General features: G+C 38.9%; 1 protein-coding gene across 4 annotated transcripts in view; it reads right to left on the minus strand.

Annotated features, from left to right (window-relative positions):
• Positions 1-19945, minus strand: part of diaph3 (diaphanous-related formin 3) — a 336289-nt gene that overhangs the window by 219104 nt on the left and 97240 nt on the right. For all 4 annotated transcript variants that reach the window (XM_063013308.1, XM_063013307.1, XM_063013310.1 and 1 more), the window contains exons 9-15: positions 18917-19027; positions 17129-17247; positions 16265-16381; positions 12286-12404; positions 10664-10728; positions 8147-8251; positions 3960-4265 (exon numbers count right to left, since the gene is read on the minus strand). In XM_063013308.1, coding sequence (XP_062869378.1) covers positions 3960-4265; positions 8147-8251; positions 10664-10728; positions 12286-12404; positions 16265-16381; positions 17129-17247; positions 18917-19027 — 942 coding nt within the window. The remainder of the gene's footprint in view (positions 1-3959; positions 4266-8146; positions 8252-10663; positions 10729-12285; positions 12405-16264; positions 16382-17128; positions 17248-18916; positions 19028-19945) is intronic.

Genomic DNA, 19945 nt, shown 5'->3' on the forward strand with positions numbered 1-19945 from the left:
AAGGAGGCAAATGTTGTAGACATCGACCGAATGATTCTCACCTCATAAATACTATAACAACAGTAAAATGGCATCATATTTAATGTTTGTTTGTTTGTTTATTAGAATTCTAACGTCATGTTTTACACTTTGGTTACATTCATGACAGGAACGGTAGTAACTCATTACACAAGATTCATCAGTTCAGGTTACATCAAACACAGTCTTGGCCAATTTAGTGTCTCCAACTGTGGGAGGAAACCGGAGCACCCGGAAAAAACCCAAGCGGACACGGGGAGAACATGCAAACCACACAGAAAGGACCCGGACCGCCCCACCTGGGGATCGAACCCAGGACCTTCTTGCTGTGAGGCAACAGTGCTACCCATTTAGCCACCGTGCCTCATATTTAATGTTAAATAATCATTTGGCAAATGTTATGTTAAAAAAAAAATATTATCTGTAGCAAGAAAATGAGTTTAAGACTCATTACGCCAATAATAAATAAATAAAACAAAACTGAGAGGAATACAGATTCACTCCAAGCACAACAAAAATCACCTAATCAAAAAAATAATCAGCGGCACTAATAAGCCCACATTACGACTGAAACAAACAAAGCAATATTATTCTATATCAGACTTCCTGCAGCTTGTACTGAGTTGAATACAAATGTGCATCTAACCAGACATACACAACAAGATTGATGAGAGAATTAAATACAGCCTGTGTGTGCACTAAGAAAAAAAATGTAGTGAATATCAAAGCTGCGCTGCCACTCAGAAAGTAAAACATGGGTGGATAACGGGGACTCATATGAACTAGTAGGGGGAAATGGTAAAACAAAATAAAAATACTAAGTAACATAACCAAAAGTAAATGTGGTCCAAACAGTTTGCTTATTATATCAGGTTTTACTAATGTTTTCATGCTGACGTCCTAAAGCAATTTCTAGACACACTACTAGACATTACTTTCATACCAATAGTATGTTTTAGATAAACGGTCAATTTATGGCCTAGATATACTGTCAACCAGAAAACCATGAGTCTGTTGTCCTTGTATAATATAAGTTTCCATCCCAGCTTTTCAATGGGCGCAAGGCACACAGTAACACCCTGGATGGGGCGCCAGTCAATCGCAGGGCAGACACAGACACACACACCCATTCACCTATAGGACAATTCAGTGTCTCCAATTAACGTGACTGCATGTTTTTGGACTGTGGGAGGAAACCAGAGGAAACCCACGCAGACATGGGGAGAACATGCAAACTCCGCACAGAAAGGACCCGGACCGCCCCGCCTGGGGATCGAACCCAGGACCTTCTTGCTGTGAGGCGACAGTGCTACCCAATGAGCCACCGTGCCACCCGTAACCAATCATTACAAAGCAAAAAATAAATAAACAAATAAAAATAAGCAGACAGCTTCTGACAGTAACTTTATGAAGAAAAGCAGAAGCATCAGGAATAAAATAAGGGCCACATAAAGTTTTTCTTTATCATTTAAATTTCACTGTCTTAGCCTGTCACTTTAAAAACAAACTTACACTGACTGAGTCGCAGTTATTCAAGGCATAAATGTGAATAAAATGTCAAGCTCAATAAACCCTAAGATAAGCAGCATAGCAGAAACTGTGTGTTTGCATTTGTCTGTCTGTCCATTCCAGCATACATCAGAGTCAAACCTGACAGTGCTTTACTGATGGTGTCAAATGTAACACCTCTCTTTTATTAAACTAATTCTCTCTGTGTGTGCTTGTGATGCTTTTTTTCCAGTCAGAAAGTAATCGGCTTTGATCCTTCCACCTGATGTATTTATTATACGTACACCTAACCACCCGGTCAAAATAGAATCGCTGATAGTCCAATTTATGCCCCAGACAAAGCAGGTTATAGTAGACTTCTGTGGGCTTAGGGTCACTATAAAGATAGAAACTAAATCTGTTTTTGTGCTTTTGTGATGGTAAACAATTGAAGACAGGGAGCGGTGGCAGATCAATATTATAGTCTTGCACATAAACCAGACAGTGAAGATTGAAAGCATCATCTGTGAGCTGGACACACTTCAATGTTCACTTTCTTCAGTGTTATACTTCATCCATATTACTGCTGTTTTATATACAGACTATATATGTATCAAAATGAATATACACTGATCAGCCATAACATTAAAACCACCTCCTTGTTTCCACACTCACTGTCCATTTTATCAGCTCCACTTACCATATAGAAGCACTTTGTAGTTCTACAATTACTGACTGTAGTACATCTGTTTCTCTACATACATTGAGCCTACATTTACCCAGTTCTTTAATGGTCAGGACCCTCCCTGGACCACTACAGAGCAGGTATTAATTGGGTGGTGGATGATTCTCAGCACTGCAGTGACACTGACATGGTGGTGGTGTGTTAGTGTGTGTTGTGCTGGTATGAGTGGATAAGACACAGCAGTGCTGCTGGAGTGAGAATAGTCCACCAACCAAAAAAAAACAACCAACATTCAGCCAACAGCGCCCTGTGGGCAGCGTCTTGTCACCACTGATGAAGGTCTAGAAGATGACCGACTCAAACAACAGCAATAGATGAGTAATCGTCTCTGACTTTACATCTACAAGGTGGACCAACTAGGTATGAGTGTCTAATAGAGTGGACAGTGAGTGGACACGCTGCTGTGTCTGATCCACTCATACCAGCACAACACACTGCTGAGAATCATCCACCACCTTAATAATACCTGCTCTGTGGTGGTCCTGATCATTGAAGAACCAAGAAATTGGTAAGTTTGAGAAAGGTGAAATAATCACTGTTATATTTTTTCAAACAAATAAAAAGTTATTTAGTATGACAGAAATAAAATATTAACCTAATTAAAAAAAACATTTTAAGCATCACGCATAAAAACTTACAATAAATTTCATCATCATCATAATCACATAATAATTAAAATAATAAATAAATAAAACACAGATCATGATACAGAGAGAATAAATGCGAGAGACTTCTGTATTTAGTACAGAAACAGCTGGTTCCACAGGCAGGGGGGTTCACATTACCCACATCCAACCCCTCCCTCGCTCATTTAACAGCCCTGGTTAAACAAGAGATAAATGTTTTTGGGAGGTAAACATGAACAGTAAATTGTGCACCTTCCATGTCATTTAGCGCTACTTTAAACCTCGACAGAGCGTCGTTATCCTCCTAAAGCTTAATTACCAAACAGGTTTGGCTGAGCTAAAACATATGGCTAACTTTGTATAACATCTGTATGACTTTTACAGAGGGGACAAAGATAAAATGTTAATAATTAAATGACAAACTAATAGCACTCCAAAGGGAAGGAATCAGGGTGTCTGGCAAAGGTTTGTGATCCTGCATGAGGAAGTTGAAGTTTGCATTTAATGAGGCTGGTGCTGAGCAGCAGAAGTTTTCTTCACACTCGCTTCCCAAACAGCTGTGTTTTTGTACGGGGCACTGCTACATCGAGTGAGGAAATCCGACAAAATTTAAGGAAAGATTAAGGTATAAAGAGCATAGACCTTACTAAAGAAGAATCAACGAGAGTCGTACTTGTGAAACACACCTGTAAGATTCAGGCATGTGTAAAGGGGCTGGGTGCACCTCACTATTTAATCGTGAATTAAATCCACACAGGTGCAAATATGGAAATAGAACCCAGGTTTAAATGTTTAAACAAAGTAGAACAACAACAACAAAAAAACAAATTAAAAATTAAAAAGAGGGGCAAATTAATAGAAACAATCAGCATTCATATCCCAAAGGTGTTCAAATGGTTTGAGATCAGGGGTTTGTCTCAGTAACCCATCCATTCGTTATACATTCGGCTGAGAATAGTCACCTCACACATGGTTAAAACATAAATAAGCACACTATTTAGTTAGTAAATACTTGAGATAAGGCAGCTTTCTTTTGCTTAATGTACTCGCTATACCAGCCCAAAAAACCTTATAAAAGTTACCTTGGACCAGTTGAGACGCTTCATGTTGGTCTCAGGCTTGAACTCCTTCTTGGGCCGTAGGCCAAACGGCAGCGCAGGTGGGACGGGAGAGAACATCAGACCTCCCGGACCTGGAGGAGGGGGAGGAGGGACACAAAACGGCGGAGGCACTCCAGTAATGGTGGCACAGCCAGGCATGGGTGGGGGAGGAGGTGGAACCCCAGGTAAAGGGGGTGGAGGAGGGGGGACTGGGATACCGGATGAAGAGGATGATGACAAGGCAGGAGCAGACTGTACTGTAGGGATTCCCGCTGGTGCTGCCCCAAACTGCACAAGAGAGAGGAGGAAAATAAGTGGTTAGAAAGTGTTTTTATGTAGGTTCATGCAGAATTAAAAGAACAAATTATATTGTGAAAAAAAATAATAATAATAATTTAATATGAACAATATGGCCAGAAGTATGGGGACACCTGTTCCTGAGCTTGTTGGACAGCCTGTTTAGAAATCATGGGCATTTATATTAGATTGTCCCATCCTCTGTGGATTTAAAAGCCTTCACTCTTCTGGGAAAGCATTCCACAATATTTTGGAGTGCGTTTGTGGAACTTTTTGCCCATTTAGTCAAAAGAGCATTTGTACGGTCAGGCCTGTGTTGGATGAGAAGGCCTTGCTGTGAATTGGCTCATTTCAATGAATCCCAAAAGCGTTCAATGCGGTTGAAGTCAGGGCTCTGTGAAGGCCACTGAAATTCCTCCACATCAGATTCGTTAAATTAAGTCTTACTGGACTGAACACAATCAATACAAATAGAGTCCACATACTTTTGACTATATAGAGTAATGATTTAAGATTAAAAATTAAGTGTGTTAAAACACTTTGTGATTATAGATGTACTAATTCCAACCCTCAGCTGTCCCCGAGTTGATTCTTGGGTAAAAAGAAAGGATGAAGAATGGCCCCATAGATCTGGGACTGACTGATGAGGTCTGTAGCACCGATGGTATCTGTGATTATAAACTGGTAAGATGCAGTTTAACTGCCTGCGCTTAAAACTTTCACTTTACTCATCGGGCTTCATTATCTTTAAACTGATCAGCACTATTTATGGTGGCCTTGTGAGCCAAAAAGCAATTCATCAAACAAACGGTTCAGCTGATAGCCCATTTGTCAAGTCAATCTCAGGGTTTGTGCATCTACTAGGGAATGAAAATAACATACACTATATTGCCAAAAGTATTCAAATCACTGAATTCAGTTGTGTCAATCACTTCCATGGCCAGAGGTGTATAAAACCGAGCACCTAGGCATGCAGAACATCTAGGCATGCAGAACATCTCTACAAACATTTGCGAAAGAATGGGTCACTCTCAGGAGCTCAGTGAATTCCAGCGTGGTAGCGTGATAGGATGCCACCTGTGCAACAAGTCCAGTCGTGAAATTTCCTCACTACTAAATATTCCAGTCAACTGTCAGTGGTATTATAACAAAGTGGAAGCGATTGGGAACGACAACAACTCAGCCACGAAGCGGTAGGCCACGTAAAATGCTGCTATACTTGCAAAGGGTGGGCCGACATCATATTAAACCCTATGGATTAAGAATGGGAGTCACTCAAGTTCATATGCGTGGGAAGGCAGACGAGCGAATACTTTGGCAATATAGTGTATCTTCTATCTATTACAGAAAATAGAACACAAACATCAGGTTTACAATAATAATACAACACTGTGCTTACAAATACATTAGATACATTAATACATATTCAGAAGTATAACATTGTAATCATATCAAAATCCAGGCAACAAAAGCATAGCAAATTTGATAGCAAAAGACTATTCTGGCCTGACCTAGATCTCTCAGCTCTGTTGATCTTTAAATTCAGACTAAAACTGTTGCTTTTGAGAGGGCTTTCATCAGTCTGTATTATAAAATCTACACCAATATATTACAGGGTGCAGCAGCTGCAGAGATTCAAACTTGAAAGCTCAAGCTCTCTGCAGTGGGTTAGTAAAAAAAAAAAAAGAAAGACCACTGTACCACCAAGTGCCATTGTAAAATTTTATTTAGCATGTTATTTAAATCAAATGTTAAATTATTAAATATTTTAATTCTTTTAAACTGGTGTATAAGTATATTTAGTGTTTAGAATAATCATTAGAAGCTAACTAAAAAAATCAAGTTAGAAAAACATTGATAATATATTGTTATGATCAATCACAAACAACAGTTTGGTTTTATGATTATAAAACTGAATCCATTTTAGCAGACGAACATTATCTTGTGTTTTTATACCGTCTTAATAAATGAACTGCCAGTCAGTGGCAACACATTTAAAAGACAGTTTTATTACTTTACCAGTGTGATGTCCTTACACAACACTGAATGTCAGAGTAGTTCTTTAATTTTGGCATCCAAGAGCAAAGAAGAGAAAGGCTTTTTCATATATTTTGATATACATACAGTGTATCACAAAAGTGAGTACACCCCTCACATTTCTGCAGATATTTAAGTATATCTTTTCATGGGACAACACTGACAAAATGACACTTTGACACAATGAAAAGTAGTCTGTGTGCAGCTTATATAACAGTGTAAATTTATTCTTCCCTCAAAATAACTCAATATACAGCCATTAATGTCTAAACCACTGGCAACAAAAGTGAGTACACCCCTTAGTGAAAGTTCCTGAAGTGTCAATATTTTGTGTGGCCACCATTATTTCCCAGAACTGCCTTAACTCTCCTGGGCATGGAGTTTACCAGAGCTTCACAGGTTGCCACTGGAATGCTTTTCCACTCCTCCATGACGACATCACGGAGCTGGCGGATATTCGAGACTTTGCGCTCCTCCACCTTCCGCTTGAGGATGCCCCAAAGATGTTCTATTGGGTTTAGGTCTGGAGACATGCTTGGCCAGTCCATCACCTTTACCCTCAGCCTCTTCAATAAAGCAGTGGTCGTCTTAGAGGTGTGTTTGGGGTCATTATCATGCTGGAACACTGCCCTGCGACCCAGTTTCCGGAGGGAGGGGATCATGCTCTGCTTCAGTATTTCACAGTACATATTGGAGTTCATGTGTCCTTCAATGAAATGTAACTCCCCAACACCTGCTGCACTCATGCAGCCCCAGACCATGGCATTCCCACCACCATGCTTGACTGTAGGCATGACACACTTATCTTTGTACTCCTCACCTGATTGCCGCCACACATGCTTGAGACCATCTGAACCAAACAAATTAATCTTGGTCTCATCAGACCATAGGACATGGTTCCAGTAATCCATGTCCTTTGTTGACATGTCTTCAGCAAACTGTTTGCGGGCTTTCTTGTGTAGAGACTTCAGAAGAGGCTTCCTTCTGGGGTGACAGCCATGCAGACCAATTTAATGTAGTGTGCGGCGTATGGTCTGAGCACTGACAGGCTGACCCCCCACCTTTTCAATCTCTGCAGCAATGCTGACAGCACTCCTGCGCCTATCTTTCAAAGACAGCAGTTGGATGTGATGCTGAGCACGTGCACTCAGCTTCTTTGGATGACCAACGCGAGGTCTGTTCTGAGTGGACCCTGCTCTTTTAAAACGCTGGATGATCTTGGCCACTGTGCTGCAGCTCAGTTTCAGGGTGTTGGCAATCTTCTTGTAGCCTTGGCCATCTTCATGTAGCGCAACAATTCGTCTTTTAAGATCCTCAGAGAGTTCTTTGCCATGAGGTGCCATGTTGGAACTTTCAGTGACCAGTATGAGAGAGTGTGAGCGCTGTACTACTAAATTGAACACACCTGCTCCCTATGCACACCTGAGACCTAGTAACACTAACAAATCACATGACATTTTGGAGGGAAAATGACAAGCAGTGCTCAATTTGGACATTTAGGGGTGTAGTCTCTTAGGGGTGTACTCACTTTTGTTGCCGGTGGTTTAGACATTAATGGCTGTATATTGAGTTATTTTGAGGGAAGAATAAATTTACACTGTTATATAAGCTGCACACAGACTACTTTTCATTGTGTCAAAGTGTCATTTTGTCAGTGTTGTCCCATGAAAAGATATACTTAAATATCTGCAGAAATGTGAGGGGTGTACTCACTTTTGTGATACACTGTATATGCAGATAATGACAAACAGCTTCAAAATGTCCATGGGTGACAGAAAGCAAGACCATGGGTGGAATTAAATAAATGATAAATAAATAAATAAATAAATAACTACCTGAGATCTGAAAGCCTGTAGCTCTGCCTCAAGTTCATTGATTTTCTCCTCCTTCTTCAGAACCTGGGCCAAGGCCTCCTGTCTGCTCATGATCTCTTCATCAAACTGAAGGGTAAAACTAGAATTAAAAGTTGCTCTAACCAAGGACACCCAGCACACCGTTGCCTAGTTAATTTCATGTGGTGCATCTCTCATCTTTGTAAGAACCCAGTCAAATGAAAAGAAATTGTGATGAAATGTGTTATTTCTAGTTATTGCTCATATTTAACATAAAATGCTTTTGATTTGAAGAAAAAACCCTGAATTATTCAATAGGTCAAAAAGAAAAACTTGCTTTGACAGAGCTTAATTAGCGTAATTAATAACTGCAGGCTAGACTGAACACTTGATGGAGGTTGATTAAACAGCGGTGAGTTTAAAGTTTTTGTGCAGCAGTTTAGTACAGCGTACTCAATTATTTATTCAGCCACAAGTTTGTGGACACTTAACACCCACACATTTCATTCCAAAACTATGAGCATTACTGTGAAGTTGCTGGTACAACAGCGTCCACTGATCAAATTGTGGCTTTCGACAATTTGAAACATGACTGCAGGGATTCACTTTCATTAAGCCACAATCACCAGAAAGTGTTGAAGATAAATTAAGTCATGGCTCAGTCAGTGTTCCAATTCACCCCAATGGTTTTAATGTGTTTAAACATGGGAGGGCCTGCCATGCTAAAAGAGCTAAGGGTAATCTCTAAATTGCTAAAGGTTTGTTTTGTTTTGTTTGTTTATTTCTTAATGCCATGTCAGCTGCAATGGCTATTATCATTCATGGCTAACTAATAAATTATGTAAACATCAAGGTGGTGGGTCCATTTTTTCAAGTTCGTATGGTGGTTAAGAGTGTGTGTGAGACTGTGAGGGTCTAACTTATATGTAAGTGATTCCAAAATTGCTAAAGATTAAGCCTATTCACCAAACTATGTTTGGCACTATTTTTCAGGACAGGCAGCGTTTATTGTCATTTATCACACCCAAGTTCATTTGATAGACTGCCAAGTCCAAAAATATGATTTCTTACTCTAAAAAACAGGTCCTTGTTTCTCCAAAGTTCAATGACAAGGTACTTAGATTGATCCAGCCAAAGCTTAGAATTGTGCATGGTGACCTTAGGCATGTGTGCAGCCATTCAATTAACAGCACCCAACCTATGCAGTTTCCAACAATTAGATTGTGTGCTGATGTTGCTTCCAGATGTTGTTTGGAACTTAACTTAAATTAATCAAAGCAATAAGCTATTAACTGCAGTCTCCTGCAGTCCTGTTCGGTGAGCTTGTATGGCAGAGTGATTCTGGGGTTGAGCTGTTGTTGCTCCCAAAAGTCCAATGTTAACACCTAACTGTGGCAGATCTAACTTTCATAACCTGGCATGTTTAAAAAGCCCTTAAGATTCATTCTGTATCAGTTAAAAGACACAAAGCTCCTCTACTGTTGAGCCCTTATTACATTCAGTGCTGATCTATGAATGTTGCACCTAATCTGGCTATGCAGTGTTTCTTTAATTTGGACACAAACACGCTGATCTTAAAATCTTAAATAATTGAATTCACTATTATTAGCACTAACACTTAACAAGATTTTGATAATACAGGGATGCCCTTCATTTTAAGGACACAATGCCCTTTATCCAAATTACTGTTCTGAAGAACGAGTGCTTCTGAAATAGCTAATTGGAATCATTCTCGAGTGACTTCCTCAGTGACAGGATTGGCGTAAAATGATCAGACCAAATCTAGACAGCGTGAGCTGAAATGAAATGCTTCAGTAGATTTGCTAGTGCTGTTTAAAATGTTGGAATTTATTTACTTGATAATACAGCGACACTGTTTAGAGCTTAAAGAATAATAAGTAAACAAAAACTACTGGCAAGTTGTGTTAATCAGAAGATGTTCTGATCAAAAATACACTCCGACCGTGAGCGGTGGCTTGAAATTAGGTTGGCTTGTCACATGTTGACAGATTAGTCGATATCTAAAAGCGCGGTTTGCTGCATATCTTGTCCCACTAAATTTAGGTTTGCTTACTAAACAGAACAATCAGGTGGGTGAAAGGAGGAATGGAATTCCAAGTAGGAGGACAAATCATCACTGAGATGTTGTATAGGTCTTACAGATGTGTTTAGCTGTTGTGTTCCAGTGAGGTGATTTTAAACCCCATTACCAGGAAGGTACATTTCTAACTACCTGCACTGACTAAAGGTGCACTCCGAACAATCAATACGGCCACCTATCTAATGTCTGAAAACTCTTAATTACAAGCGGCTGTTTGAACGATTTTTGAACAAAGTCTGGCTTTAATTAAGGAGAATTAAATAATGCATTTTTAAATACAGTACATTTCAAAGACCATTTTTTAGTATAGAAGCCACAGCAAAGCCAAAGAAGTCAACCACAGACAGGAGGATAGGAGAATAAGAAAATATGAATAATGGAGTGAGCAAACATAGAGAAAAGAAAAAAGGAGAATTTACCTTCTGAGCTAACTCCAAGGCCTTGTGTTCAAACTCGTCTGCTCGTGCTTTATCCACACAAACCTCTGGAATAAACACAAAGATTTTAACTTGTGTAAAAAGCAAAAGCACAGTCCATATATACATACACACTGATCAGCCATAACATTAAAACCACCTCCCTGTTTCTACACTCATTGTCCATTTTATCAGCTCCACTTACCATATAGAAGCACTTTGTAGTTCTACAATTACTGACTGTAGTCTAGTTTCTCTGCATACTTTTTTAGCCTGCTTTCACCCTGTTCTTCAATGGTCAGGACCCCCACAGGACCACCACAGAGCAGGTATTATTTAGGTGGTGGATCATTCTCAGCACTGCAGTGACACTGACATGGTGGTGGTGTGTTAGTGTGTGTTGTGCTGGTATGAGTGGATCAGACACAGCAGCGCTGATGGAGTTTTTTTTGTTAATACTGTGTCCACTCACTGTCCACTCTATTAGACACTCCTACCTAGTTGGTCAACCTTGTAGATGTAAAGTCAGAGACGATCGCTCATCTATTGCTGCTGGTTGAGTCGGTCATCTTCTAGACCTTCATCAGTGCTCACAGGACGCTGCCCACGGGGCGCTGTTGGCTGGATATTTTTGGTTGATGGACTATTCTCAGTCCAGCAGTGACAGTGAGGTGTTTAAAAACTCCATTAGCATTGCTGTGTCTGATCCACTCATACCAGCACAACACACACTAACACACCACCACCATGTCATAGTCACTGCAGTGCTGAGAATGATCCACCACCCAAATAATACCTACTCTGTGATGGTCCTGACCATTGAAGAACAGCATGAAAGGGGGCTAACAAAGCATGCAGAGAAACAGATGGACTACAGTCAGTAATTGTAGAACTACAAAAGGCTTCTATATGGTAAGTGGAGCTGATAAAATGGACAGTGAGTGTAGAAACAAGGAGGTGGTTTTAATGTTCTGGCTGATCGGTGTGTATATAGCCACAGAGTTGCTTTTAGATACAACAAGTTAGTTACAACTGCATTATTGCTAAATTCAATCAACCTCCTCAGGAAGGGCAAGGATGTACATTACAAAATACCTTTGTACAGAAGAACAAATAAATGATTCAATAATTTAACAAGTGCAATTTCTTGTTTTAAGTTAATTCACTAATCTTATTTAGAACTGATGTGTATTTTTAATTATTAAATAAACACCCCTTTTATCGATTTCTGTAAAAACCCAAAGAAATGTGCACTGCATACTGAACATAGAGTGGCTTAAGTGATGAGTGAACAAACTAAATTATATTTTAATCCTCACATCTTCGAAGTATCTAAACACTTCATTACAATTTATTTGATTCCATTTTAATGGATGGTAGATATAAAAGTTTTAGTGTCTGGCCAGCCCCTGATCTCAAACATCTGCAGAACTTACAAGCTGCATTACAAACCTCAACTTAGAGATCAGTGTAGCAGAAGAGGGATGTTACTTACTACGTACTTGTATACACATTTTTTTTTATAAATCAGACCAGCACACTAATATATATTATGTAATATAATATGTGTGTGTGTGTGTGTGTGTGTGTGTGTGTGTGTACAAGAACAAGTGACATTGCAAGACCTAGAAGGTGGGTGAAGTCCACATCCAAACGCTTGCGATATGAGAAATCTGGATCTGTCCCGCTCCGGTGTAGCACAATCTGAGATACGCATTCTTCAATGATCTTAAAATACTGAGGCCTATATCACAAAAACAGAAAAAAAAAAAATACATATATACAGTATATATATATATAATTTAACTTCATTTAAATTAACACATCTACCCAATAACAAAAGAAAGCAAGACCAGCCAGTGACATCAAATATAACCCTCGCAGGATTGTTAGAAATATCTGAGGAGTAAAAAAAGTAATAAATGTTTGGTGTTTCAGGAGACAGCTGGCGGTGAATGATTTAAAGTCTGACAGGAGTAGCAATTCTTCTAAAGCGCCAGCCAAAGGACATGTTGCAGTCGAACCCGCCTCATTCCTGTGTCACCGCCAGTGTGGAATTAACCAGCCTTTTATTCCTGTTTTCACAAGGTCGGTGAGGGCCAGGCATTCTCTTTAATGAATCCAATTACACGGCTAAAACCGGCAATAGAAGAGGCTGAAGAGACCTTGGTTCCAGATAAGAATTTAACAAGGCCTGCCATAGCTTAGGGGCAGTGTGGCACAATTTATGGTGCTTACACGAAATCAATAAAGAGCACAGCTCACTTAATCTCAAAAGCAAGGCCATCAGGCCCGCAGCCACACCATCTACCTTAAAATACTAATAAACAATAACAAGACTTTAGTAAGAGCAATGTATTTTTTTTATTAAAAATGTATGTATGTAAAAGTATGTAAAAAGGTGAATAGTTTCATACTTTTCTGAGCACAAAAATGCTAAGAGGAGTAAACGTTTTAGAGTTAACAGTAATTCATTGAACTGATATCTAAACCAGTCCATGCTAGAAAACGGAATAGTTTGAAAAAATAAATGAATAAATACAAGGATAATAGTAACGATATATAGTTCTTTTACAACAAGGGCAAATTATTTAAGGGGAAGAACAGGTCTCACCTTGAATGCTGAAAGAAAATACTTGTTAACGTTAACACAATGGAATATTAAAACAAATAATTATAGCTTCTGGATGATAGGGATATTGTGTTGTCAAATAAAATCAATTTAAGAAAGAAGTGACGAGGTGCAGTCGGTGAAGGGACAGATTTTGATAATATTGAAAAAAAAAAAAAAACAGCGTATACAAACATCCCATCATTAGAAGGTGTTTGACACTGATGCTAAGCAAGCCTTTTAAAAATTATTATCATTATTTTAGTTTAAATTGTCAACCACAGGTCCTAGACAGTCTGTTTGTTTATTAATTAGGATTTATCGTAATTTTTTTACACTTTGGTTACATTCCTGACAGACACGTTACACAACGTGGTTACACAAGATTCATCAGTTCACACGGTTATATCAAACACAGTCATGGACAATTTAGTGTCTCCATTTCACCTCACTTGCACGTCTTTAGACTGTGGGATGAAACCGGAGCACCCGGAGTAAACCCACGCAAACACGGGGAGAACATGCAAACTCCACACAGAAAAGACCCAGACCTCCCCACCTGGGGATCGTCCTAGAAAGTAATTTCCTTTAATTATAATAAAGTATTCTGTGAACACACAAATGTTGCCTGAATATAGAATACATGGATCATTGACAACCAAACTGGAAAAGTGTATGGTGTATTGGTGGTCTGCTTTTTAACTTCAGTAATCTATGATGTATTAATATTCATTTTATAACTTTGAAAATAGTAATGATAAAATTTTAACCTTCTCAACCTTTTAAACAGTGACTACAATATAAGAGCTTAAACCTTCAGTAACCCTAACACAACCATTTACCACATGATTTTTTTTGTTGCATCACTTAAAAAAAGAGCACAGACCAAAAGCTGCCTCAAAAACTTTACATTAATACATTTGGCAAATAATATTCCAGCACATAAAGGTCAACAAATTATCTTTATTTGTAATACTAGAGAGGAAAAGCTCTCATTTCACATGGCTGATATTGTCATAAAGGTGAGTAAAGCTCTGAATGAAATAAAAAGATAAGGGTAATGAAACGATGGGAAGCTAAATAAATAAATGATTAGATAGAGATTAGAGATAGCTGCCTATAGCTTTATATTAATAATTCTTTTTTATAGTTTCTTTGAGCCTGAAACACAGGTAACTGCATATGGAGTTCCAGGTACAAAGCTGAGAATAGTTGTTCTAATACTTATTCAGATGTATATTTATTTTTTATAAATATATTTTATTTTTAACACAATGTTGCACAATGCAGTGCTTTCAGACATACACTGATCAGCCATAACATTAAAACCACCACCTTGTTTCTACACTCACTGTCCATCGTATCAGCTCCACTTTCCATATAGACGCACTTTGTAGCTCTACAATTACTGACTGTAGTCCATCTATTTCTCTACATACCTTTTTTACCTGCTTTCACCCTGTTCTTCAATGGTCAGGACTCTCACAGGACCACCAGGGCAGGTATTATTTGGGTGGTGGATCATTCTCAGCACTGCAGTGACACTGACATGGTGGTGGTGTGTTAGTGTGTGTTGTGCTGGTATGAGTGGATCAGACACAGCAGCACTGCTGGAGTTTTTAAATACCGTGTCCACTCACTGTCCACTCTATTACACACTCAAACCTAGTTGGTCGACCTTGTAGATGTAAAGTCAGAGATGATCGCTCATCTATTGCTGCTGTTTGAGTTGGTCATCTTCCAGACCTTCATCAGTGGTCACAGGATGCTGCCCATGGGGCGCTGTTGGCACTATTGGTGGACTATTCTCAGTCTAGCAGTGACAGTGAGGTGTTTAAAAACTCCAGCAGCGCTGCTGTGTCTGATCCACTCATACCAGCACAACACACACTAACACACCACCACCATGTCAGTGTCACTGCAGAGCTGAGAATGATCCACCACCTAAATAATACCTGCTCTGTAGTGGTCCTGACCATTGAAGAACAGCATGAAAGGGGGCTAACAAAGCATGCAGAGAAACAGACAGACTACAGTCAGTAATTGTAAAACTACAAAGTGCTTCTATATGGTAAGTGGAGCTGATACAATGGACAGTGAGTGTAGAAACAAGGAGGTGGTTTTAATGTTATGGCTGATCAGTGTATATTCACTCTCCTGATTACAAAAGAGGTAATGTTATGAACCTGCTTGTCCGATGTACACACATAATGACTTTAAAAAGAATTAATTCCACTTTGTGTTTCTTATTGCACAGTGTCAGGCAATGAAAGCTGCTCTCAACTGTGGTTTTAAATTATTGCAGATGTTACATCCTGTTTTCAGATTAGAACCTAATCAATGATCAAGGCCAGATAAACACATCCAACTGTGAAAGAGCAGACATAAAAAATGATTTCAGAAGCAAAAGAGAGAAAAGAGTAAAAAATAGAAATTAAATAAGAAATAAGCAAAGCCAGTAGGGTTCGCAAGATGAGAAAAAGAGGGGAAAAAAGCCTTTCAGATGTGTCAAGAGAGACAGGCATACATGTTTTTCTTTTTTTTTTAGAATACAAAACTGTTCTGAGAATAAATAGATGTCATCCTTGGACAAGATGATTACCAGTGCTCATCTCTTTACCCCTGTATTTACAATAGTGGCCAACAAGAAGCCATAAGAGCAGCAAAAACAAAAACAACCAGAAGCGGCATTTGCATGATAAGCGTGCATAATTTTGTTGTGCCACAAAGAATGCTGGGATTGCCTTCACCGCTAAGGAAGCATTGGGCGCTCCCTGGTCATTCAGTCAGTTTAAAGTTTCAAAATGAGGCAACTAAGTTGTCCGCATTTTAAGGTATCTATGAATTTACACATGCCGCCCTCTCAGGAGCGCGTAGGATGACTTAAAATGCATCTATGTAGAGAGCTCACTTTCAGAGGTTTTCAGACAGACTGTGTAAGAGGAGGGGTGAACGGCAGACATTCATAAATATTCCTACAAAAAGTTTAATACCTGACAAAGTAGTCGTTCCTGATAAGCATCAGGTGCTGCAGGATGGAGAGGAAATGCACCTCGGCTGCTGTGTCCTTTACCAGGCTGTACACTACGTTAAACACATCTCCTACATCAGTACAGGGCAGGGTTAAGGGGCACAACACATTTCAAATGCAATAATAAATGGAACTGTACACTTCTTGTCATGCATGTGCACACGCACGCAAGAGGACACGTGAACACGCAGGGGGAAAAAACTTTAATCTCATCAGAGTGCGACTCCACAGCAAACCTACGATTTCTACTCGGACTATAAACAAAGAACAAAGATGAGTGGTAGTGAATTAAAGCAATTAAAATGAATCAATTGTACCAGTGTGTGTGTGTGTGTGTGTGTGTCTGAGCAACCTATCAGCCATGTTTGATTGGTCAGTGCATGACTAAGCCATCATTGTCAGATTTTTAAAAAGGCCTGCAAGGTTCAGATGAGGAAAAAAGAACAGAGTATAACATTACAGTACCACCTTCCCAACATTTTTAGCACCACGGACCGGTTTCATATAAAATATAATTCCACGGACCGACAGGGGCAAGAGGATTTAAAACAGAATTACTATACTGCTCACAAATGAGCCTTTTTGCTGCAACGAGACGCTGCTTCCACCTGGGGGTGATATGAGACGATAAACACCCATGTGTTTTCATGTGTGAAAGCAGTGTTTTCATGGGTAATGTAGCGTCTTAAATTATTTATTCTTTCTGTGTGGCCCGGTAATAAATGACTCACGGACCGGTACAGGTTCGCGTCCCGGTGGTTGGGGACCTCTGATCTAAGGTGTGTGTGTGTGTGTCTTTGTGGATGTGCTGCAGTTAAAAGGATATTCAAATTCACTCTTGATGTCCTCCAATCGATGAGAGAATTCAATCATGTCCTCCTCCCTGTGCTCCTCAAACACTTTCAGCTGGATGTCCAGAGCCTCATTCCTGATAGTGGCCAGACTCTATATTCAGACAAACAAACAAACAAACAAATAGAGAGAGAGAAATAAAGAGAAAGCGATGGAAAGAATTAAAGACTAGAACAAAGCACAGAGAAATGGCATTTTAGTGCATTAATTAAAAAAATCAATAGAATAAAATAACAAGAAATAAAAAATACATTAAAAAACCCTTGCCCTTGTGTCACTGACTCCAGGCTGTTTGGTCCGTTTTGGCATGTTTGAAAGCATCTTTCAAGTGTTGGTGCGCTACTGAGAATAAAACTCTGATCCTCTTTAAACAGAGGTCTTGGGTTCGGTTCAAGTGTTTTTGTGTACGAGTCGTGCTGTATGTGAAAGTGATCCAAACCTGGGGCAGTGAATAGAAAAACCAAGTGTGAAAGTAACCTAACAGATCTGTTTCAGATTTCTAATACTGTGGGCTTACTAGGTTTTCTGGGCTTATTTGGACGAGGGCATCATCCCTGCAGGAGTGTGTTCACTGCTTAACTTTTTAACATCAGGTGTTAAATGTGTTCAACAGGGATTTGTTGAAAAATTAGAGACAGAATGCAGAGGCGTACATACAAAACCAATTAATCAAGTTATAGTTACATGTGTTTAATTAGCTTTTCACAAATACCGGAACAAACTGCCAGACCATAATGTGTTTGGCCATAATGTATTTAGAGAAGTTAAAATTATGAGATTAAAACTACATGCATCATTATTACAACACACAACATGCCCATATTAGCTTTCACATAGAAGTGCTTGGGCTGTCTGTCAGACTGTTTGATTAACTACGGCTTTTCAAGGAAATGTAAATGTACAAACATACTCTGAATTTCATTATTTAAGATCATCTTTGTTCATTTTATTTGCTCAGGTAAGGAAACTCAATATCTGCTCCCCCAAATAATCAGAAAAAAAATGCAAGTAGTTTTTGCTTGTGGTGCAATGTTGGTGCAAATCTAATTATCATCATTATCTTTCCCTTCTTCTTTCGACTAAAACATAATATACACCGATCATAACACAGTATCATAAGTCAGTAATTGTAGAACTACAAAGTGCTTCTATATGGTAAGTGGAGCTGAGAAAATGGACAGTGAGTGTAGAAACAAGGAGGTGGTTTTAATGTTATGGCTGATAAGTGTAATTTTTGCACTAAACCAGGGGTCAAAAAAAAAGTGCGAAAACTTTAAGGACGTACTGCAATAAAAACGACTCAAAGTTCCATAAAGTAAGAAACAAAATGACATTTTTTCCTCTGTAGAGCTACATCACTCTGTTCTCCTGTCCTGTAGCAGCTCTGTGTTTTAAATAATGAATAAGACCAGAGTAAGGCATAAATCTTTCTCACAGACCCACACGCTTTTTTTTTTTTTTTTTTTCCTTCATTTAATGCACCCACTGTCTGTTGTTTAGTATGTGTAGTTCAGTTCAGTTTAGTTCTCTGATGTTGAAAGAACATAACCGGCTGAAAAGAGACATAGAAAATATGAAGACAGAGAGAGAGACTGAGGGACAAAAAGAGAAAGCTCATTCCATCCCCCGATATACCTATTGATTCAGCCAGACGACCTCAGCTCGGGCCTTATAAATTATTCGCAAAACCATTTTACAATATTTCACTCAAGTGGACAACTCATTTCAATATTAATACACAGTCGGTTGGCAGTCCGCTTACCGGCAATATCTCCCGCAGGCCGCAGCGCATGAACTCATTTCTGATGTGCAGCCTGAAGTCTAACTCATCAGGAGACGTAACGAGAGCGTTGATGAGCTGCATACAAGCCACCTAGGAAAAGAAGATAACGTTCAGTTTCACCGAGTGAGAGTCCACAGCGCCGTTAGTCTGAGTAAGTGCTGGTGTTCAGCGGTGTGGTCATTAGTGGTACATTCTCAGTAAGTGTGCACTATAATGCATTTTAATAAACCGAGGCTGGATTAAACTAGCAAGAGGCAGATCAAACAACCAAGAGGCAGAGTAAACAACCAACCGGCAGAATGGTTTAAAGTCTTTCACACAATGCCCTTCACTTGAATTTGTGAGTCTTAACCCAGAATCAATGAGGTTTTTCATTTTTATTATGATTGCAGGAGTGTATTCACATATTCATATCCTATTTATAGTAATGTAATCAATGCATTGCATATTCATCTAGTGCTTGTTTAATGTGGCCCTAAGAGCTGTTGAAATTTAGTCTCTTAGTAAACTATTTATTAATTATTTCTTAGCACACTATTTATGACATGTAACAATAATAAAAAATTGATAATAATAATATTGATATATCTTTGCATCATTTTTCTGCTAGGAAGAAACTCATGCTTTTAAGGCCATTCACTAGATTTCCCGTCCCCGATGTAATTTATTATCTCCCTAAACACTGAATTATTAAAATCACATGCAGGCGAATGGCAGAGATTAAAATTTCCCTAAAAGAAATTTACTAAAGGTGATCATGTTCTGATGCCTGTAACGCTGTATGGAATAATGCAATTACCATAAACAGACTTACAATTTATTGAAATATTTTAACTAATTATTGCAAAGTTAAGACTGTTAGTAATATTATTCATACTGACCCTGCAGGTGCTTTCAAATATATGTTATGTGTTATTGTCTTCACTATCTTATTCAAGTTTGTTTGTTTCATTCTTAACTCATGTCAGCTGCTATTGCTATTATCATGGCTAGCTGATAGATTATTTA

Source organism: Trichomycterus rosablanca, chromosome 17, assembly GCF_030014385.1.
Source record: "Trichomycterus rosablanca isolate fTriRos1 chromosome 17, fTriRos1.hap1, whole genome shotgun sequence".
NCBI classification, from domain to species: domain Eukaryota; kingdom Metazoa; phylum Chordata; class Actinopteri; order Siluriformes; family Trichomycteridae; genus Trichomycterus; species Trichomycterus rosablanca.